The sequence below is a fragment of the Ranitomeya imitator genome, chromosome 2 (genome assembly GCF_032444005.1).
Source record: "Ranitomeya imitator isolate aRanImi1 chromosome 2, aRanImi1.pri, whole genome shotgun sequence".
NCBI lineage: Eukaryota > Metazoa > Chordata > Amphibia > Anura > Dendrobatidae > Ranitomeya > Ranitomeya imitator.
This window is the reverse complement of record NC_091283.1, coordinates 44316163-44334674: the sequence shown is the minus strand read 5'-3', so window position 1 is coordinate 44334674 and position 18512 is coordinate 44316163. Positions and strand designations below refer to the sequence as shown.

The 18512-nt window shown below is 43.0% G+C and overlaps 1 protein-coding gene across 1 annotated transcript in view; it reads right to left on the bottom strand.

Moving 5' to 3' along the window:
* RASGRP4 (RAS guanyl releasing protein 4) overlaps positions 1 to 18512 on the bottom strand; it is a 70940-nt gene that overhangs the window by 15570 nt on the left and 36858 nt on the right. Inside the window, exons 9-11 of the mRNA XM_069746588.1 lie at positions 13199 to 13474; positions 11557 to 11637; positions 11021 to 11128 (exon numbers count right to left, since the gene is read on the bottom strand). Coding sequence (XP_069602689.1) covers positions 11021 to 11128; positions 11557 to 11637; positions 13199 to 13474 — 465 coding nt within the window. The remainder of the gene's footprint in view (positions 1 to 11020; positions 11129 to 11556; positions 11638 to 13198; positions 13475 to 18512) is intronic.

Sequence of the window (18512 nt, the reverse complement as noted above, 5' to 3'; positions counted from 1 at the left end):
CAAGTGAACCCATTTTGGAAACTAGACCCCCCAAGGAACTTATCTACAGTCATGGCCAAAAGTATTGACACCCCTGCAATTCTGTCAGATAATACTCATTTTCTTCCTGAAAATGATTGCAAACACAAATTATTTGGTATTATTATCTTCATTTAATTTGTAGATGTGTTGTGAGAACTTTGAACCCAAGTGCTTCACAGAGGTTTATAGCGCCCGAGTGTCAGAATTAAAAAAATCATATTTTTTCCACAAACATGATCTTTTACTCCCCATTTTTTTATTTTCCCAAGGGTAACAGGAGAAATTAGACTCCAAACGTTGTTGTCCAATTTGTCCTGAGTACGTCGATACCCCATATGTGGGAGAAAACTACTGTTTGGGCACACGGCAGGGCTCAGAAGGGAAGTAGTGATGTTTTGGAATGCAGACTTTAATGGAATGGTCTGCGGGCGTCATGTTGCATTTGGAGAGCCCCTGATGTGCCTAAACAATGGAAGCCCCCCAATTATAACTCCAACACACCCCTAACCACAAACCTAACCCTAACCCACTCCTAATCCCAACCCGAACCCTAATGGGAAAATTAAAATAAATACATTTTTTTTTAAATTTTATTATTTTTCCTTAACTAAGGGGGTGATGAAGGGGGGTTTGATTTACTTTTATAGCGTTTTTTTTTAGCGGATTTTTATCATTGGCAGCCGTCACACACACTAAAAGACACTTTTTATTGCAAAAAATAGTTTTTGCATCACCACATTTTGAGAGCTATAATTTTTCCAGATTTTGGTCCACAGAGTCATGTGAGGTCTTGTTTTTTGCGGGACGAGTTGACGTTTTTATTGGTGACATTTTTTGATCGCTTTTTGTTCTGATTTTTGTGAGGCAGAATAAACAAAAACCAGCTATTCATGAATTTCTTTTTGAGGAGGCGTTTATACCGTTCCGCATTTGGTAAAATGGATAAAGCAGTTTGATTCTTCGGGTCAGTACGATTACAGCGATACCTCATTTATAATTTTGTTATGTTTTGGCGCTTTTATACAATAAAAACTATTTTATATAAAAAATAATTATTTTTGCTTAGCTTTATTTTGAGAGCTATAACTTTTTTATTTTTTTGCTGATGACGCTGTATGGGGACTTGTTTTTTGCGGGACAAGATGACGTTTTCAGCGGTACCATGGTTATTTATATCCGTCTTTTTGATCGCGTGTTATTCCATTTTTTGTTCAGCGGTATGATGATAAAGCATTGTTTTTATGCCTTGTTTTTTTTTCTTTTAGTGGTCACTAAAGGGCTTAACTAGTGAGACAATTTTATAGGTCAAGTCGTTACGGACGCGGCGATACTAAATATGTGTGCTTCTATTGTTTAGATTTTTTTAATTCAAATGTTTATTTATTGATCGAATACATTTTTTTTATTTTTTATTTTTTTTTTTAAATATTTTTACAATTATTAAACTTTTTTTTTTTTTTAATTCATTCTTATTTTTACACTTTGTTCCACTATGGGACACTCATTTTGTGCAGGCTGATCGCTTCTATAGCATGCAGATCTGCATGCTATAGAAGCTGTCAGCGCTGCAGCTTCTATGCACTTACCTTAGAGACTTCCCGACATGCACTGCGCATGACAGGAAGTCTCTCAGCTCTGGAGACCCGGATGTCGTCATGACGATATTGGATCTCCATGGCAGCGATCGGGTCTCCGATCCAAAGGCAGAGGGGCTGTCAGTCCCTGTGCCAGCTCCGGAACGCTGCAATCATGTTTGATCGCAGTTTTCCTAGGGTTAACGTGCCAGGAGTGGACTGCTCCTGGCACTTAGTGCCTGGTGTCAGCTGTGAGAATCCGTTGACACCCGGCCCTGATCGGCTGCACACCACCCGTGTGCGCTGCCAATCGGCTACTACGTACTATGCTGTCCATGGTCATACGAGCCCGGGCACATGAACGGGATAGTACGTCGGATGTCAGAAAGGGGTTAATGTACTGATGGTGGTTCTGGTGATATATTCATGTACTGATGGTGGTTCTATTTACCTATTAATTTACTGTTCATGGCTCTGGTGATGTATTCAAGTACTGATGATAATAATTTTTTTTTATTTATATAGCGCCAACATATTCCGCAGCACTTTACAATTAAGCGGGGACATGTACAGACAATAAATTCAGTACAAGTTAAGACAATTAAACAGTGACATTAGGGGTGAGGTCCCTGCCCGCAAGCTTACAATCTACAAGGAAATGGGGGGACACAATAGGTGAAAAGTGCTTGTTATTTCAGGTCTGGCTATTATAATAAATAGGGATTTTCATATTAAGCTTCATGATCCGGTCATCAGCCCGTGTGTTTAAGTGCAATAGTCAAGTATCAAGTGCAGTTATCATGTGCATGGAGGGTGTGGAGACAGATGAATAGTAGGGTGCAGATTCAGAGTAATATTTGGAAGGAGGGAACAGGACAAAGTTAGTTTACTGAGTAGTTGATGTGGTAGGCTTGTTTGAAGAGATGGGTTTTTAAAGCGCACTTGAATAGGTCGGGGCTAGGTATCAGTCTGATCATCTGGGGAAGTGCATTCCAGAGAGCTGGCGCAGCACGAGAGAAGTCTTGGAGACGGAGGTACGAGGTTTGGATTACGGGGGATGTTAGTCTTAGGTCATTTGTAGAATGGAGGGCACGTGTAGGGCGATAGACGGAGATGAGAGAGGAGATATAATGCGGTGCAGAACTGTGGAGAGCTTTGTGGGTGAGAGAGATGAGTTTACACTTGACCCTGTAGTGAATGGGTAGCCAGTGTAATGACTGCCACAAGATGGAGGTATGTACTGATGATGGTTCCGGTGATGAATACAACACCAGAACCATCATCACTGCATGAATACATCACCAGAGCCATCAATTGTTTTGGTGCTGTATTCATGTACTATCATCACTACATGAACATGTCACCACAACCACCATTAGTACTGATATACGAGACCAGAACTACTTTCCACACAGGAATATGGCACCAGAACCAACGTCAGTTTTGTTGCAAACTGTATTTGTTGCATGATGGATATAAAAGCCATCATACGTATCCTTTTACAGTAGAGACTGTTTAGCTTCCATTGGGGTATACGCCAAATGCTGCACACGTTAATTGAAACCAAACGGCCCCCATTATAGTTAAAGGGCCACTGTCACCCCCTCCAGCCGTTATAAACTAAAAGAGCCACCTTGTGCAGCAGTAATGCTGCATTCTAACAAGGTGGCGCCGCCCCCTCAGCGCTGTGTACGTTTCAAAACCGGCGCCTGCGCAGTAAGCTCTGGCCGTCTGACGTCCCAGCCAGGCTGTGCATAATGCATAACACAGTGCGGGGCGGGGATTCCAAAGGTGGCTGGCCGCAATGCCCACACAGGCGCAGTCTGCAAGCCTGGCTGGGACGTCAGACGGCCAGAGCTTACTGCATCTGCGCAGCACAGCAGTACACTGCGCAGGCGCCGGTTTTGAAACGTACACAGCGCTGAGGGGGTGGCGCCGAAAGCGCAGGAAGATTGGAGTGACGGCAGAGGAGCGGTTAGAGCTGGGGAGTGAGGACCCGCCTCCCTGGCTAGAGACAGGAATTGTGGCTAAGTATAAAAAAGCTTTATTTGGGGTATACTTGAACCTAAAACTAAAAGAGCCACCTTGTTAAAATGCAGCATTACTGCTGCACAAGGTGGCTCTTTTAGTTTATAACGGCTGGAGGGGGGTGACAGTGGCCCTTTAAGTAACATTAGTTTCCATGACTTTCCTTGATTTTGACACTTAAAATATAGGACGTGATGGATGAATATTGCTATTTTCCACTAGTATAGTGTATTATGGTCTGCAAGCAATAAATGATTCTATGAAAACACACTCCCTGTTGAGCTTCACCTCTAAAGTGCACCACTTTTTTAACTTTTGCTGGTATTTTTTGGTTAAACAGGTAACAATTCTAGTGGAAGTGGTCATCATTGCTTGTTACTTGACCCATGGGTGGGGAAGAGGAGGTGCGTTAGGGGTTTTGTTAACTTAGTCTCTGATCCATTCCTTTACATGGGGGCTGAGGGTTCATGTCGGGGGAGTATCGGCTTCATCTGCCTAGGGCACCAAAGTAGCTTGTCCAGGCCCTGCCTGGTGGTAGTACTTCATTTTTTCCTGTATTAGTCTGTGAACACTTTTCTCTCAATTAACTCCTAATTCATTGCAGCTGCCATAAAGCACCGCACCCTCTGGTGTACTGTTTATATAGGCAATTATATAAAGGAAGTATGTGTCTACAGTATGGCCACCCCTAGAAAAGTTATTAAAAAATACCAAAGCAATAAATAACTACAACGTTTAATAACACATTATTTGTCTTCTGCGGACTTGAAACTAAAATTAAACATATATAATTATTATAATTATATTATTATTATTATACATTTTTATAGCGCCATTTATTCCATGGCGCTTTACATGTGAATACGGGGCAAATATAGACAAATACATTAAACATGAGCAGGTAACAAGGCACACGAGTACATAAGGAGGGAGGACCCTGCCCACGAGGGCTCACAGTCTGCAGGGGGTGGGTGAGGATACACTAGGAGAGGGAAGAGCTGGCTGTGCGGATATAACATCATATATATTTTTTATTTTTTTTACGGTAAGTAAACTCATAGTTTTAGTGGAAGACCAATTAAGATGTTGCCAAAGTGTAAGTGAAGAGTAACCTAGCTGACTCATTTTAGCGCTTGACTAACAGCTAGTGAGTAATGTCTGTACATCTACTACAATATAGAGGGGCTTCCCCTGGGCGACAGAACATCTTTGAAGCCAACAAAAATTCCTAAAATAAAGCTTCAGCTACGTTATTTGGGTGCATCTAAGACAGGATCTGAGGAGACCAAGACCATCTATAGTTATGGGCAGTGGCGTAAGTTGAAGCTCGTTGACCCAATCAAAAATCTCCAACTAAGCTCCCAATTATTACGGGTCCTTAATTGTATTGGTCTTCTTTAATTTAAATAGATTTTTATTAACAAAATAAGGAAGAACATCAGAATGCCATTTACATTGCATTATATCACATACACGTTTTCTTATTTTAATAAACCCCAACTACCCCCCTCCCCCCTACGACAGCTCAGTCTCAATCTTCACCCCACTGAGGCCTTCTCTGCCTCGTATAATTTATCCTCATCCAAGTCCTAGGAAACTCGACGTCTATACTCCTCAATCCAAATCAAGCCAAGGAGACCATATTTTATTAAACGTTTCTAATTTCCCCCTTTTTTTGTACACCCCCTTTTCCAATTTCAGACCATGTTGAACATATTGGAGAAATTCCCTTCTCACAGGTGGTTCTGCATTTATCCAATTTCGTGCTATTACTTTCCTGGCCATGTAGAGTAGCCTAGCGATTGCAATCTTCCAAGTATTGTCAACTCCAATTTCTTCCACATATCCCAGCACGCATACTATCGGGTCTCTAAGAACTCTGCACTTATACGCAGCTTCAACTCGGCTCAAAACCACCACCCAAAAGGCAGCCAGTCTCGGACACGTCCACATCATGTGATATATTCCTGCATTCTCACTCGCACACCTCGGACACTCAGAATTGGCACGCAATCCCGCTTTGTATAACACTTCCGGAGATTTATATACCCTATGCAGAATGTATAGCTGCGAGAGCCTATATGGTTCACTCAAGGATAGTCGCGGAACCCACTCCATCACCGACTCCCAGGTTTCATTTTCCATCGGTCCCACTTCTCTCTCCCACTTAGCTCTCGCCTTTATAGGGAAATCTAACAGGAACGTGTGCATAAGGTCCTTGTACAGAGTAGAAATAACTCCCCTTGTAGTTCCGTCACCACACACATACTCCAACACTATATCATCTTGAAGCCTGATATCAGCCTTCTTATTCTGAGCTCTAAAGGCATGTCTCATCTGCGCATACTGATATTCCCCTGTGGATCGCAAACCAAATTCTTCCTGCAATTGGGAGAAGGACTTCAGTTCCTGTCGCTGGATTATCTGGTGAACAAAGCAAATTCCCTTATTCTGCCATTCCAATAGTCCTCCCAAGGCCTCAAATTCCTTTAAATTGTGGTTAGACCATATCGGTGTGAATTTAGTCAACCCTGTAACCCCACAAATCTGCCTTAGTCTATTCCATAATTTACGAATCAGGAACAGGGTTGGGTATACTTTCCCCAGAGCGCTCAAAGAGCCATCTTCCAAACACCTGGCCATCGGTCGTCGGTCCGTCACCTCTTCCATTAGCTGTTGTACTGCACTGGATGACGCCCCTCGCGCCCAGCCCTTCAAATGCTGGCTCTGGGCCGCAAGGAAGTATATTTCCGGGTTGGGCAAAGCCAAACCACCATCTTCCTTGGGTCGCTGAAGCGTCTCCAGGCTAATACGTGGATATTGTCTTCCCCATATCAAACTTCTAAAAAGGGCGTTAATCTGCCTGAACTTCCCCCGAGGGATCCAAATTGGTGCGTTATGTAGAACATAAAGAATTTTAGGCATCAGAACCATTTTAATAAGGTTTACCCTACCGACGACCGATAGATGTAGCTTATTCCAGGCATCTACCTTTGCCCTGAGTACCCCCATAACAGGAGTCAAATTTCTTTGCAGGAACTCCGCAACTGGCACCGAAATCCATATTCCAAGGTATTTAAATTGGGAGACCACCTTCAGCCTCTCATCCCCAACATCCTCACTCACATTCTCTCCTACGTCATCCACTCTAAAAAGAACCGTCTTATCCCAATTAATTGTTAGTCCCGACACAGTACCAAATCTCTCAACAATTTCAACGGCCCCTCTTAGTGAATCGTCTGGATCCGCCAGGAACAGCAAAACATCATCCGCGTATAACGCTATTTTTTCCTCTACTTTCCCATACCTAAACCCAGGGACCCCATCCGACTGCCGAATCTTAGCAGCAAGAGGTTCTACAGCCAACGCGAACAGGAGGGGTGAAAGCGGGCATCCCTGCCTAGTACCCCTAGCCAGCCCTATAGGTCGAGATAGCTCCCCGTTTACTCTAATTCTAGCGGACGGTAATGAGTACAACAGCTGTATCCAGGCCACAAACTGCGGACCAAACCCCATACGTTCCAGCACCTGCCAGAGGTATCCCCATTCAACACTGTCAAACGCCTTATGTGCATCTAGTGATACAATCACTCTTCGACCACAGTTATCAGACTCTACCTGCAAATTTACATATAACCTCCACAAATTGATCGCCGTTGATCTATCCGGCATAAAGCCAGATTGATCCGAATGCACCAGACTCGCAATAACACTAGAGAGGCGGAGAGCCAACACCTTGGCCAGAAGCTTGACATCAATAGTTAGTAAAGAAATTGGGCGGTACGACTCCGGTTTCCCCAAGTCCTTATCCTCTTTTGGAATGACCACTATTATGGCCTCTCTCATAGAGGCTGGCAAGCACCCGCAGGACCTAGCTTCCTCCAATACCATTTTTAATCTAGGAATCAACACTTCTGCCAACCCTTTATAGATCTCAGCGGGTAGCCCATCGACCCCAGGCGCCTTCCCATTAGCCATAGACATCAATGCCCGACTCAATTCCTCCTCAGTGATAGGGGCCTCAAGGCTCTCCCTATCTGTCTCACTCAGTCTCGGCAGATCCAGACCTTCCAAGAAAGTCAGTGTGTCCTCGACCGATTCACCAACCCGAGAGGAATACAAATCTGCATAGAAGTCCGCAAAAGCTCTCAAGATGTCAGGCGTTTCCGTTATTTTACCTCCACTAGCAGAGTCCAAAGAGTGTATATATGAAGAACCTCTCTGAGCAGCAGCCACTACCGACAACATATGTCCCACTGTTTCTCCCTCCTGATAGAACAATACCCTTTGGAAATCCCGCTTCCTCTCTGCTTTGCCTAACAGAATTTTTTCCAAATGATTTTGTGCGTTTTTCATCCTTCTCTCTGCCTCCGGGGTTCCCAGTGTAGCCATCCCGTCTTCTGCTTCCTTCAACTCCTCAATTGCCGCTTTTTCTGCCTCTCTCGTCCTCCGCTTACACCTACTAATGTCCCTAAACAGAAGTCCCCTCAGATACGCCTTCATTGCATCCCAAATCGTAAGAGCATCAGTACTTCCATCATTTAAAAGAAAGAATTCCACTACCTCCCGTCCTATACTTTCCAACTCAATACTCTGTAACCAATTAGGATGAATCTTCCATTCTCTCCCCCTTAGCGAGTGAGCCCCCTCCAATCTAACCTCTACTTCAATTGGACTATGGTCCGACAAGGCCCTTGGCAGATATCTCACCTCCCCAACCAATGTGTCCAAAATCCTGTTACCCAGAGCCATATCAATCCTAGAGAGCGTGGCATGCGCTGGTGAATAACATGAGTACCCTCTCTCCAACGTGTCTAACCCTCCAAAGATCAATCAAACCTATCTCCTGTATATAGGTGCCAAATGTTGTTATATGTCCCTCCGACCTATTCTGAGTATTTTTATTTTTATCCCAATATTCATCACAGATATTGTTTAGATCCCCGATAATTATTAACGGTGTCGGCCCCCATCTTTCCACTCGCTCCATTACTTCTCTAATTTTCCTGCTAGAGTAGGGAGGCGGAATATACATCGCGGCAACACACAGCATCACTCCATACAGTATACACCGTAATAGTACATACTGTCCCTCCACGTCCACATATACCTTCACCTCCTCATACTGAACTCCCGCTGGAACCAAGATTGAGACTCCTCTTGCATACGTGGAGAAGGTAGAATTATATCCCTTCTGGATCCACCGTCTATTCAGGACATCCACCTTTTCCCTTACCAAATGCGTCTCCAGCAAGCAAATCATTGAGGCCCGTTGGTCTCTTACATGTTGCAAACACGCGGCACGTCTGGATTTCTCCCCTAGGCCTCTCACATTCCAGCACAAAATCTTAAAACGGTTCCCCATCACTTGGCTCATCTTCACTATAAGTATCATCAATTTTGAGCTCAGGCTGTCTAACTACCCTCCCCCCCCCCCCCCTCCCAACTCCCCCTCCCACCCTTCCCCCCTCACATCTAACCGTTCCACCTCTTTTCAAGAGTGGGGCATCATCGCCCATAGCGAACACTCCGTTTGGCATTACCTTCCCAACCCTCCTCCCACCACTGTACATAACAGGATTTCAGACATTTTGAAAAATAACATATCACAAAACATTTTAACGTAGAATTATTTACACACGCAAGAAACCTGCATACACTTAAAATATGCCGCATACCCTTCCTCCCCCTTTCCCAGCAACCATTACACCATCCCTTTAACTTTAACTGATTACAATCCAGCTCCCTTCTTCACCCCCCATACCCCCTGGTTTGTCAATCACATGACTCTTTGCCAACTGACAGATAAGTAAACAAGATCAGACTCTTCCCACAGTTTCAGTCTCCTTTTCCTTTAAGCTTTTTAGCATTAATATCGATCCACTGGGTAGCGTCCTCCGGCTTCTGAAAAAAATGAATTTTATCAAACGCCACCACCCTCAGTCTTGCTGGGAACATCATGGAATACTGCACACCCAATTCCCTCAGCCGTCTCTTGATACCCGTGAACATCATCCGTTGTTTCTGCACCAGAGTAGAATAGTCTGGGTATATAGCAATCTTCTGGCCTTCAACTGTCAGATCCGTCATGTCTCTGGCCTTCCTCAGGATGATGTCTCTGTCTCTATAGTTTAGAATTTTGGCGAGCATGGTACGGGGGATTCGCTCCAGGGACAGGTGGTTTCGGCGGGACCCTATGCGCTCTTTCTACCGCGAACACTTTTGTTAGCGCCATATCTCCAAATGTCTCTAACAGCCATTTTTCAATATATTCCGTTGGATTCCTCCCTTCAGCTTTTTCAGGGATGCCCACTATGCGAATATTGTTTCTTCTGGACCTGTTCTCAAGGTCCTCATTTTTCGCAGCCAATTCAGCTATTGCTTGAGTGAACTTTTTCTCTGCTTTTTGCAGCTGCACTATATGGTCTTCTACAGTGCTCACTCTCTCCTCTACCTCCCCCACACGCTTGTCAATCTTCTGCATGGCTGCGTTTATCTGGGCTGTATCCCCCTTAACCTCCTGTATCTGTAAGGTCAGAGACTGTTTACATGAAGAGACTAGCGCAAAAACGTCTCTTAGGGTAGGCTCAGCTTCTGGCGCCATTTCCTCGGGTCCCCGTTCTGCAACCGCCATTTTACTCTCCTTTCTCCCCTGTTGTACCTCATGTTCTCCTGCTGGGCTCTCCTCCTCCTCCTCCTCTTCATTATCTGCTCCGGCTCCCTCCTCTGCGGCCTCCGCTCTCGCAAACTGCTGGAGCTTTGCCGCTACCTCCATGCGCTTTCTACATGCGGCGTTCTCCTTGTCTGCCTTCTCCCTCGTGTCGGCGCCATCTTGGATTGCGCCTGCATCCCCGGCTCCCACGTCCTTCTGCCTTCTCCTGGTCATGTTCGCCGGCTCCAGCACCACCGCTCAGCACCGCCGGACCCTCCAAGTCTCCCCGCAGCCGGTAAGCCCCCACAGGGACCAAACAGCAGCGGCTCTGCAGGATTTTAGAATATACAGCGGCGGGAGCTCACAGCCGTACGTCCGCTCACATGGACTCTCAGGCCACGCCCCTTGTATTGGTCTTCTTATATGGGCCAAAGGTATCTTTTTGGCCATAGGACTTTGGTGCGACTGCAACCATTGCACCTTTTCTGGTTACACTGCTGGTTATGGGTTCTACTTTGGCTTACGTGCTAGAACTTTGGAAAATCAGAGTCGGACTGGAATTCTTTAGTCCTACCCCTAGAAATGATTCCCCTTCCTCTATATAGAATGATCATCATTGTACACACAGAAAGATTCATCGGTAACGCTCAATAGGTTATTGGTGACGCAACCCAAAGATAGTTGATTGGCTCCATTGTCTCATCCAAATGTCAACTAGTTGTCCATCATTTCCAAGGAAACTTACCGTCACCATTTGCTCTATGCTGTGGCTGAGGCTTTCAGGGTCTAGTTGTAAAGATCCTACTGGAGTCCAGTCTGGAATCACTTCTGGTGGCTTAATTGGAGTGCTGGGCTAATGAGAGAAGAAAAGTCAAAGCATTAAGAACCTTTCTTCATTATGGGTCACCACCAATATAAAGAGGCATGCTTAGATGAAGTCCAAAATTTCCTTAGCACGATTATTTACTCTTGTGTGCTGCACCTTGAAATCTTTGGATTCTCTTGTGCAATAGTTAATGTTGTGATCTTCCACGAATTGTAGTCGGTGCCAGTAAGCCTAGACGCAACACATCCTGTGTTCTTATGTAACCCAATCCGCAGACCACACATGAACCTCTACTTCATTCGTCCTGTTGTGTGCTAACACATACTAGCACAGTCCATATCTTTAAACCAAGTGTTACTGACCAGTCTTGTTATGGATGGCCAGATAATTTGGTGGTTATTTTCCAACCTGAGCCTAAAATGTAGTTCAAGCACAACATGAGGCAAGATTCTTACCATCAATTTAGAACTGCGTGGTTCCCGTGTGTAGGATAAGGTGAAAATCTCATCTTCTTTATAAAACGTGTCCAAAGATGTCTACAGAGAAAGGTAAACATTTGTCTAAAAAAATATGTGGAAAAAAGTGATCATAAATGGTGGAACCTCTGAGATGACTAATCGTAAAAATGGACTTCTAGAAAACTGTTTATACAAAGGGGTTAGTCCCATCTTACACATTTATGGCATACCTACCGGATAAATGCTGGTCCCAAGTATGAGGCCCACAAAATAGGGACTGTTACTCGGACCACTGTGAAGGGAAAAGTGGCTGTGCATTCGCAGTCCTCTCAATTTCCTTCTTTGGGAGTTACAAAAAAATTAAAAGCCATGGCTAACATTATGAAGACTTTGAAAAATTTGTAATGGATTCTAAATAGCATTTTTTGTCTGGTCCAAGCAAAAAAAACCCCGTAACCATTCAAATATTCAAGGTAAACTGGGTGAAGCAAAGACCTCAGGGTGACGTTAAGCCTTATTCCATGCCTAAACCTAAATGAATGGGTTTGGGCTCCCTCTTATTCGTGTATCTGGTTTAGTCCCCTTCTTCTCAACATGTCTACATTTGAGTACTCATTCTTGCCCTTAGTTCACCTAATTCTACTACTCTGGTCTTTTGACTGGTCGAGTACATTCTGCTATTCCTTCCATTTTGTAATGAGTTCCTTAAAAATAGCAGCACATATTCAATCTGTCCTTGGGTTCCACAATCTTGTTGGCCGTAATCTACAGTGATACATCAACCATATGGTATCTAACTTGAACATTATACATTGGAAGCTCCTATTGCTTGTTTTTAGATATTTTCATTCCACCACTGGTTATATCTACTGCAAGACCTCTATTATTCCCACTATTATTCCTATTGGAAAAGTTTCTCAAGTTTGGAGTCTAGAAGAATTTTCTCATCTCCACCAATATATACTCTCACATGCAGAAAATTGAACAAATTTTATAGTACGTTGACAAGCTCTTTTATATCTCACTAAAGTGACTTCTGTTCATACTGTTAGTAAAGTCTGCATCATGATCTCAAAATCGTAATTTAATAATTCTGGTGTCCAATACAATCTCTGTATCAGCCACACCACCATCGAAATAGGGTGCAGAATTTACCACCTAGTGACACTTATTATACTGGTGTCCAGTTTGGCAGAGATGTCTTTGAGCCCCATTATAGTACCCATACTTGTAAGATAAATGTCAGTCAAATGGCTAATTTCGACCATAAATTATGATTGTTGACTGTTTTGGTGAAACAAATAATTTTAGTTTTTGATGGGTGGCCTGCAGGCAAACATTTGTTGTTGTTCAAAACACCAGTAGGGCATGTTGAATTTTTATTTTTAGCCAATGATATCCAACAGGGCAGACCTAGTCCGACCTGTTTTTTGTTTCTACTGATGATGACCCATTTTTGTCTAAGAGTATATGGGGACATCTAGGCACCAAGCCTTGTGTCCAACTGCTCCATCAGCACCCCCTATAGTTACACTTTTGCATGTTCTTAACGGCTTTTTTTCTAGCAATATATGTATATAGTACCCTCTTTAATAATAGTTCAACTTGCTCTGCGGAATAACATTTGGGAATTACTCACAGTTAGAAGCAGTATCACATCCTTGTTGGCTTTGATTGGCGGACTGGCTTTCTGCAGCTGACGTAATTCCAGAATATGTTGGTAAAGACTCTGTAGTTTGCTGACATTGATTTTCCCATTGTCTAAGTAATCAGGCAGGGCCTCATTAAGTGATACCAAGTCCTTTAGCTGTACCCCCAGAATGGGAATTTTAAAGCCCCCGCATTCGTTGTATACCCTTCGATATGTACTGTAGTTACTGCTGGAGGATAGGAGCTCCGTCATCCCACTGAGGGTCTGTAAAGAGAGGCAAAAGGGAAGCATTGGAACAGAAAAGAGTACCTTAAATAAATTCATGATGGCGCACAGAGATCCAGTTTATAATTCTGTACAGCAGAGCTGCGTCTATAAATGACTTCATTCCTGCACAACATCCTCATCACATATATTTCAAAGGTGGGTGCGGTTGTATGAGATAAGAATAAAAAAAGACCTGGCACTTTTTTTTCTAGATCTAAGCCTTTGTGACACCACCAACGGTGGTGCTGTTTTGGGTTAAAATCATCCCCAAAGAGTCTTTTTGTTTTATTTTTTTTTCCGCACTCAAAGCTTTTGTAAGGGATTTTCTAGGGCTATTTAATTGATGTCATATCATTTGGAAAGACCTCCAAATACGTGGAGGTCAACTGATTGAAAGGAGCTGCGGGACTATGAGAATCTGATATTTGTGTTATCCAATCCGGACACGTCATCAGTTCAGTAGTCCCGGATAACTTTTTTCAAAGGGTTTTTCTGTTCTTCTTGTAAAGTTAGTAGACCATAAGGGATCCTTATAAAAGAATGAAACCATACTCATCAGTGGAATCCCCCCGACACTCAGATGGTGTCCATCAGGACTCTAAGTGATGATAACAAGACCACCAGTCACATGACATCTGAAGATGCTGATTGACTGCAGCGGTCAGATGACTGATGATGTTATCATACCAAAAAAATGTTAATGTTTCTTTCACCAGTCACCTGATTGCTGAAATAATAGTTTCCAGTCCACAGAAGATCAGAGACGCTGTACTGGAGGGTTTTACCAGTAAGTTTTGCTTCTTTCTTTTATAAAGATCCTTCCCTACCCTTTGTTAACTTTTCAAAAGTAGTGGAAAACCCCTTTAAGGCCTCTCGTAATTATGTCATTTCATGCTGTAGTGAAGTATAGTAAAGACTGGAGAGAAATAAGGAGGAGGTAAGACCATTTGTGCAATTCTGCTTTAACTCTTGTAAAACTTCAATCTGACCACAGAGATGAACTTTTAAGGGGCTTTTTTTCACAAAACACTTTAGTAACAAAACCGCTAGGATCCCTGATGACAATGGAGAACTTACAGTTTTCCATTATACTTTAATAAAAAGTGATTATACATGCATGGTCACTTCTCTTTAAGAAGAGCTTAGTATCTTGTCAATTCCATCATCTGTTTAGTCTATTGAGCCTTCAGTCTTCTATCATCTTGGGGTGACCAATAAAAAAAAACTGCTCCGATGACGTAATATTAATTACGGTTGCATCACCAACTTATATAAATGCTCTCTGTGTAAGGTATACAGTTTTAGGATTTCTTAGCTTAGTTTCTTGGCATATTGGCATGTTTCTATATGTCAGATACGACTCATTCTTGCATTAAGAACGTGGATAGTTTTTGCTACATACGCTGAAGAATCACTTTTGTGTCACAAAGGCGAAACTTGACTACCATGATAAGGAAAGCCTACAACCTGTATTTTGGCTGCAGAATAGGAGATCACATCTTACCCAGTGGTTGCATGGGAAGAGGTAATCTATGCCTTTTGCAGTCGCAATGATCTGGAGAGATCCAACCAATCACGACCAATTGCTAATTCTGCATGGTGCCCCAGAATTGGACTTTACAGTGTCCAAACTTTCCATCTACATTATGCCCAGTACCACATACAGAAGAGGTCGCTTGGTGTCATGAAGCATCTTCTCATGAACCAGACTTTCTGCCTGCAACCTCAACTGAACCACACCTTATAACATAAAGTGAACCAGAAGATCTTGTTAGAATTTTGCATCTGCCCAAGACTAAGACTGAGCTCTTAGGTTCTAGGCTACGGTAATGGAGTCTCTTAGCGGGCGATGTTCGGATTTCTATGCTCCGCAACCGTGATGAAGATCTTGTCCAATACTTCTTCTCGGAGGTTGATCTTGTGGCATGGAACAAGATCAACAGTTAAATGGAATCTCTGAAGATAAGCCATAAACCAGATAAGCAGAGGTTCTTCATCGATTCGTCCAAAACCAGCCTAAAAGTCATCTTGCTGCATAGTGGCAATGCGCTACCTTCAGTTCCAGTTGGTTATGCCATCCACATAAAAAATATCTATGATAACATGAAACAGCTGTTGAGGAGCCTGAACTATGACCAACATTTGTGGCCCCCTGTGTGGTGACTTAAAGGTGTTTTCCATCTTATTTAATCTCCGGGGTGGATACACAAACTACTGCTGCTTTCTGAGTGGGATAGTCATGCAAGAGAATATCACTACAATAAAAGAGACTGGCCTCTCCAACATTCGCTTTAGCCAGGGAGTAAAACTGTCCTGCATCCATGACATGTTGACAGACCTAAGATTTTGTTACCACCATTGCATATCACGTTGGGCCTAATGAAGAAATTTGTAAAGGCAATGGATAAAATTGCAAAAGCACTGAAGTATCTCATTGATAAATTTCCAAGGTTGGGTGAAGCAAAGATAAAGGGAAGGAGTCTTTTTTTGGACCTCAGCTTCGCAAGCTTCTTCAAGGATTTTCTCCTTTTGTTGCAAGGCAAGGAAAAGGCTGCATGGATAGCATTCACATCAGTGGTAACTAATATTTCAGGAAACTCGAGCAGAGAACTATGAATTATGCATTAAGGATAGACTGGAGAGGGGAAAGTCGAGTAAGGGGGAGGTCAATTAATAGAGCGTTACAGTATTCCAGGCGGGAGTAGATCAGGGCGACAGTGAGGGTTTTTGTTGTCTCCATGGTGAGAAAAGGGCGGATTCTAGAGATGTTCTTTAGGTGTAAGCGGCATGAGCGGGCAAGAGATTGTATATGGGATGTGAAGGAGAGATCGGAGTCAAACATAACACCCAGACAGCGCGCCTGCTGATGGGGTGTTATTATGGTGCCATCCACGGAGAGGGAAACGGTTTAGGGAGGTTAGTAGAAGGCGGGAGCAGAAGTTGTTCAGTTTTGGAGAGGTTGAGTTTCAGATAGAGAGCCGACATGATGTTGGAGACTGCAGACAGACAGTCACTGGCGTTCTGTAGTACAGCGGGGGTAAGGTCAGGGGATGACGTGTATAGTTGTGTGTCGTTGGCATAAAGATGGTACTGAAAGCCAAATCTGCTGATGGTCTGTCCAATTGGGGCCGTTAAACAAAAAGGGAGTGGTATACCACTAACAAAAGGTATATTTCACGGTTTTGGTGATCAAAATGAAATTATTCCCAAATAAAGTGGTAATTCAATATAAAAAAGTTTTTTATTATTAACAACAAGTTAAAACTACATACAATAAGAAAAAGGTGCTAGATCCAATCATAGAGGGACTGAAGTGCCATAGGATACTCCAAACAAATGGCCATACATGAAGTGAACACCTCTTGAAAGCTTTAACAATGACCAACAAACAAAACCTCTTAGTGCAAATTACACAACAAGGGGAATGCCAAAAAATTACCCCTAATTATTAGGCTAAATGTAAGCTGCTATAACATGCTACACTATTATTGAGGAAGACATACATAGAGACAAAACCCCTAAGACGATTGAAGGTAAATATGAATGCGATACCTCAATAAAGTGGAGTATGTGTTACACATTACCTAATTTCGGCCGTGTGGAGATCCTTGGCGTCCCTCTGCCTCAGACAGCTGGGGCCTGATATTCTCAGGCTGGTAAGTGGACATGGATATTCCTCCCAGCCTAAAAATAGCAGCCCCCAGCCGCCAAGAAAAGGCACATCTATTATAAGCGTCAATTTTGTCGCTTTTCCTGGCTGTTCCCACTTGCCCTGTAGCTGTGGCAAGTGGGGTTCATATTTGTGGGGATGATATCACCTTTGTATTGTCTGGTGACATCAAGCCCACGGATTAGTAATGGAGAGATGTCTATAAGACACCTATTCATTACTAATCCTATAGTTATATTGTAAATAAACACACAGTAAGTGTAAAGTCCTTTATTTGAAATAAAAAAAGCACAATTTTACTTTATTTAAAAATAACAAACAGTTATACTCACCTAATGCCCATTTCACTGAATCCCTCGTCTCCTGTAAAAAAAATAAATAAAAAACAACCATATCCCTCACCTGTCCGTTGTTCTGTCCCACGCCGTAATCCATGTCTGAGGATAAATAGTTTCAACCTAGACGGTGTTAATATGTGACCATTCAGGCTGAAAACCACTGTGGAATGAGCTGCTGTGAGCGCAGCGTCAGTGACCAGCGGTGACTTCATCGAAGCTGGGCATCTGAACTATGGGGGGCCTCAGTGAGATCACCGCTAACACAATGAGAAAAAGTGTCACGGTGCAGCGCTGAGCTCAGAAAGTTCACCGGGAGAAAAGAGAAATTCTCACGATGACCGCACCACTGCACATAATTTTCAAATGACCTCCTTGGGGAACGTCAGCTGTCTAACTGGCGGCAATGATTTTACTGCCGATCAGAGGCAGTGTTTGCCGCGCTGTCATGCACATGACAGCGTGGCAAACACTGGATGTCCGGGCCCTCATTCAAGTGAATGTGTTCCGGGTTCAGATTTGGGAACATCCAGGGCTTCGCCCATCTCTAATTATATGAAGTAGTAAAAGGAAAACTCTGATATCAAAGAAACAACAGCCAACTAAAAATTTTCAGATTTGAATTCAGAAGACGAAAATCATTAAGAAATGGCTCATTTCCTAACTGAACCTGATAACTTCTGAAAATATGTAGAAGTGTTATTTGTCATTTAATATTATTATTATGGGTTCATCTTTACAAACGCAAATGTTTTTCCTAGCAATAATTAGTACAGGGGATATTTAAAGGGGGGTGGGTGTCTTTTGCACAGAATTAAGCTTAATATTGTTTACCGATACTTTTTTTTTTATGCAGTATTAAATAAAGATTTAATTGCCAGCAGCTTGTTACAAAGGTGACAAAACTCAACTTTTTTTAACATTAATTTTGCCCAACGCCCGCACAAACCACCATCAGTCTAGTCTACCTGAATACTAGGGGAAAGGCTGAACTTTATTCCTTGGGCTGAAAAGTTAAACATTGACGCTT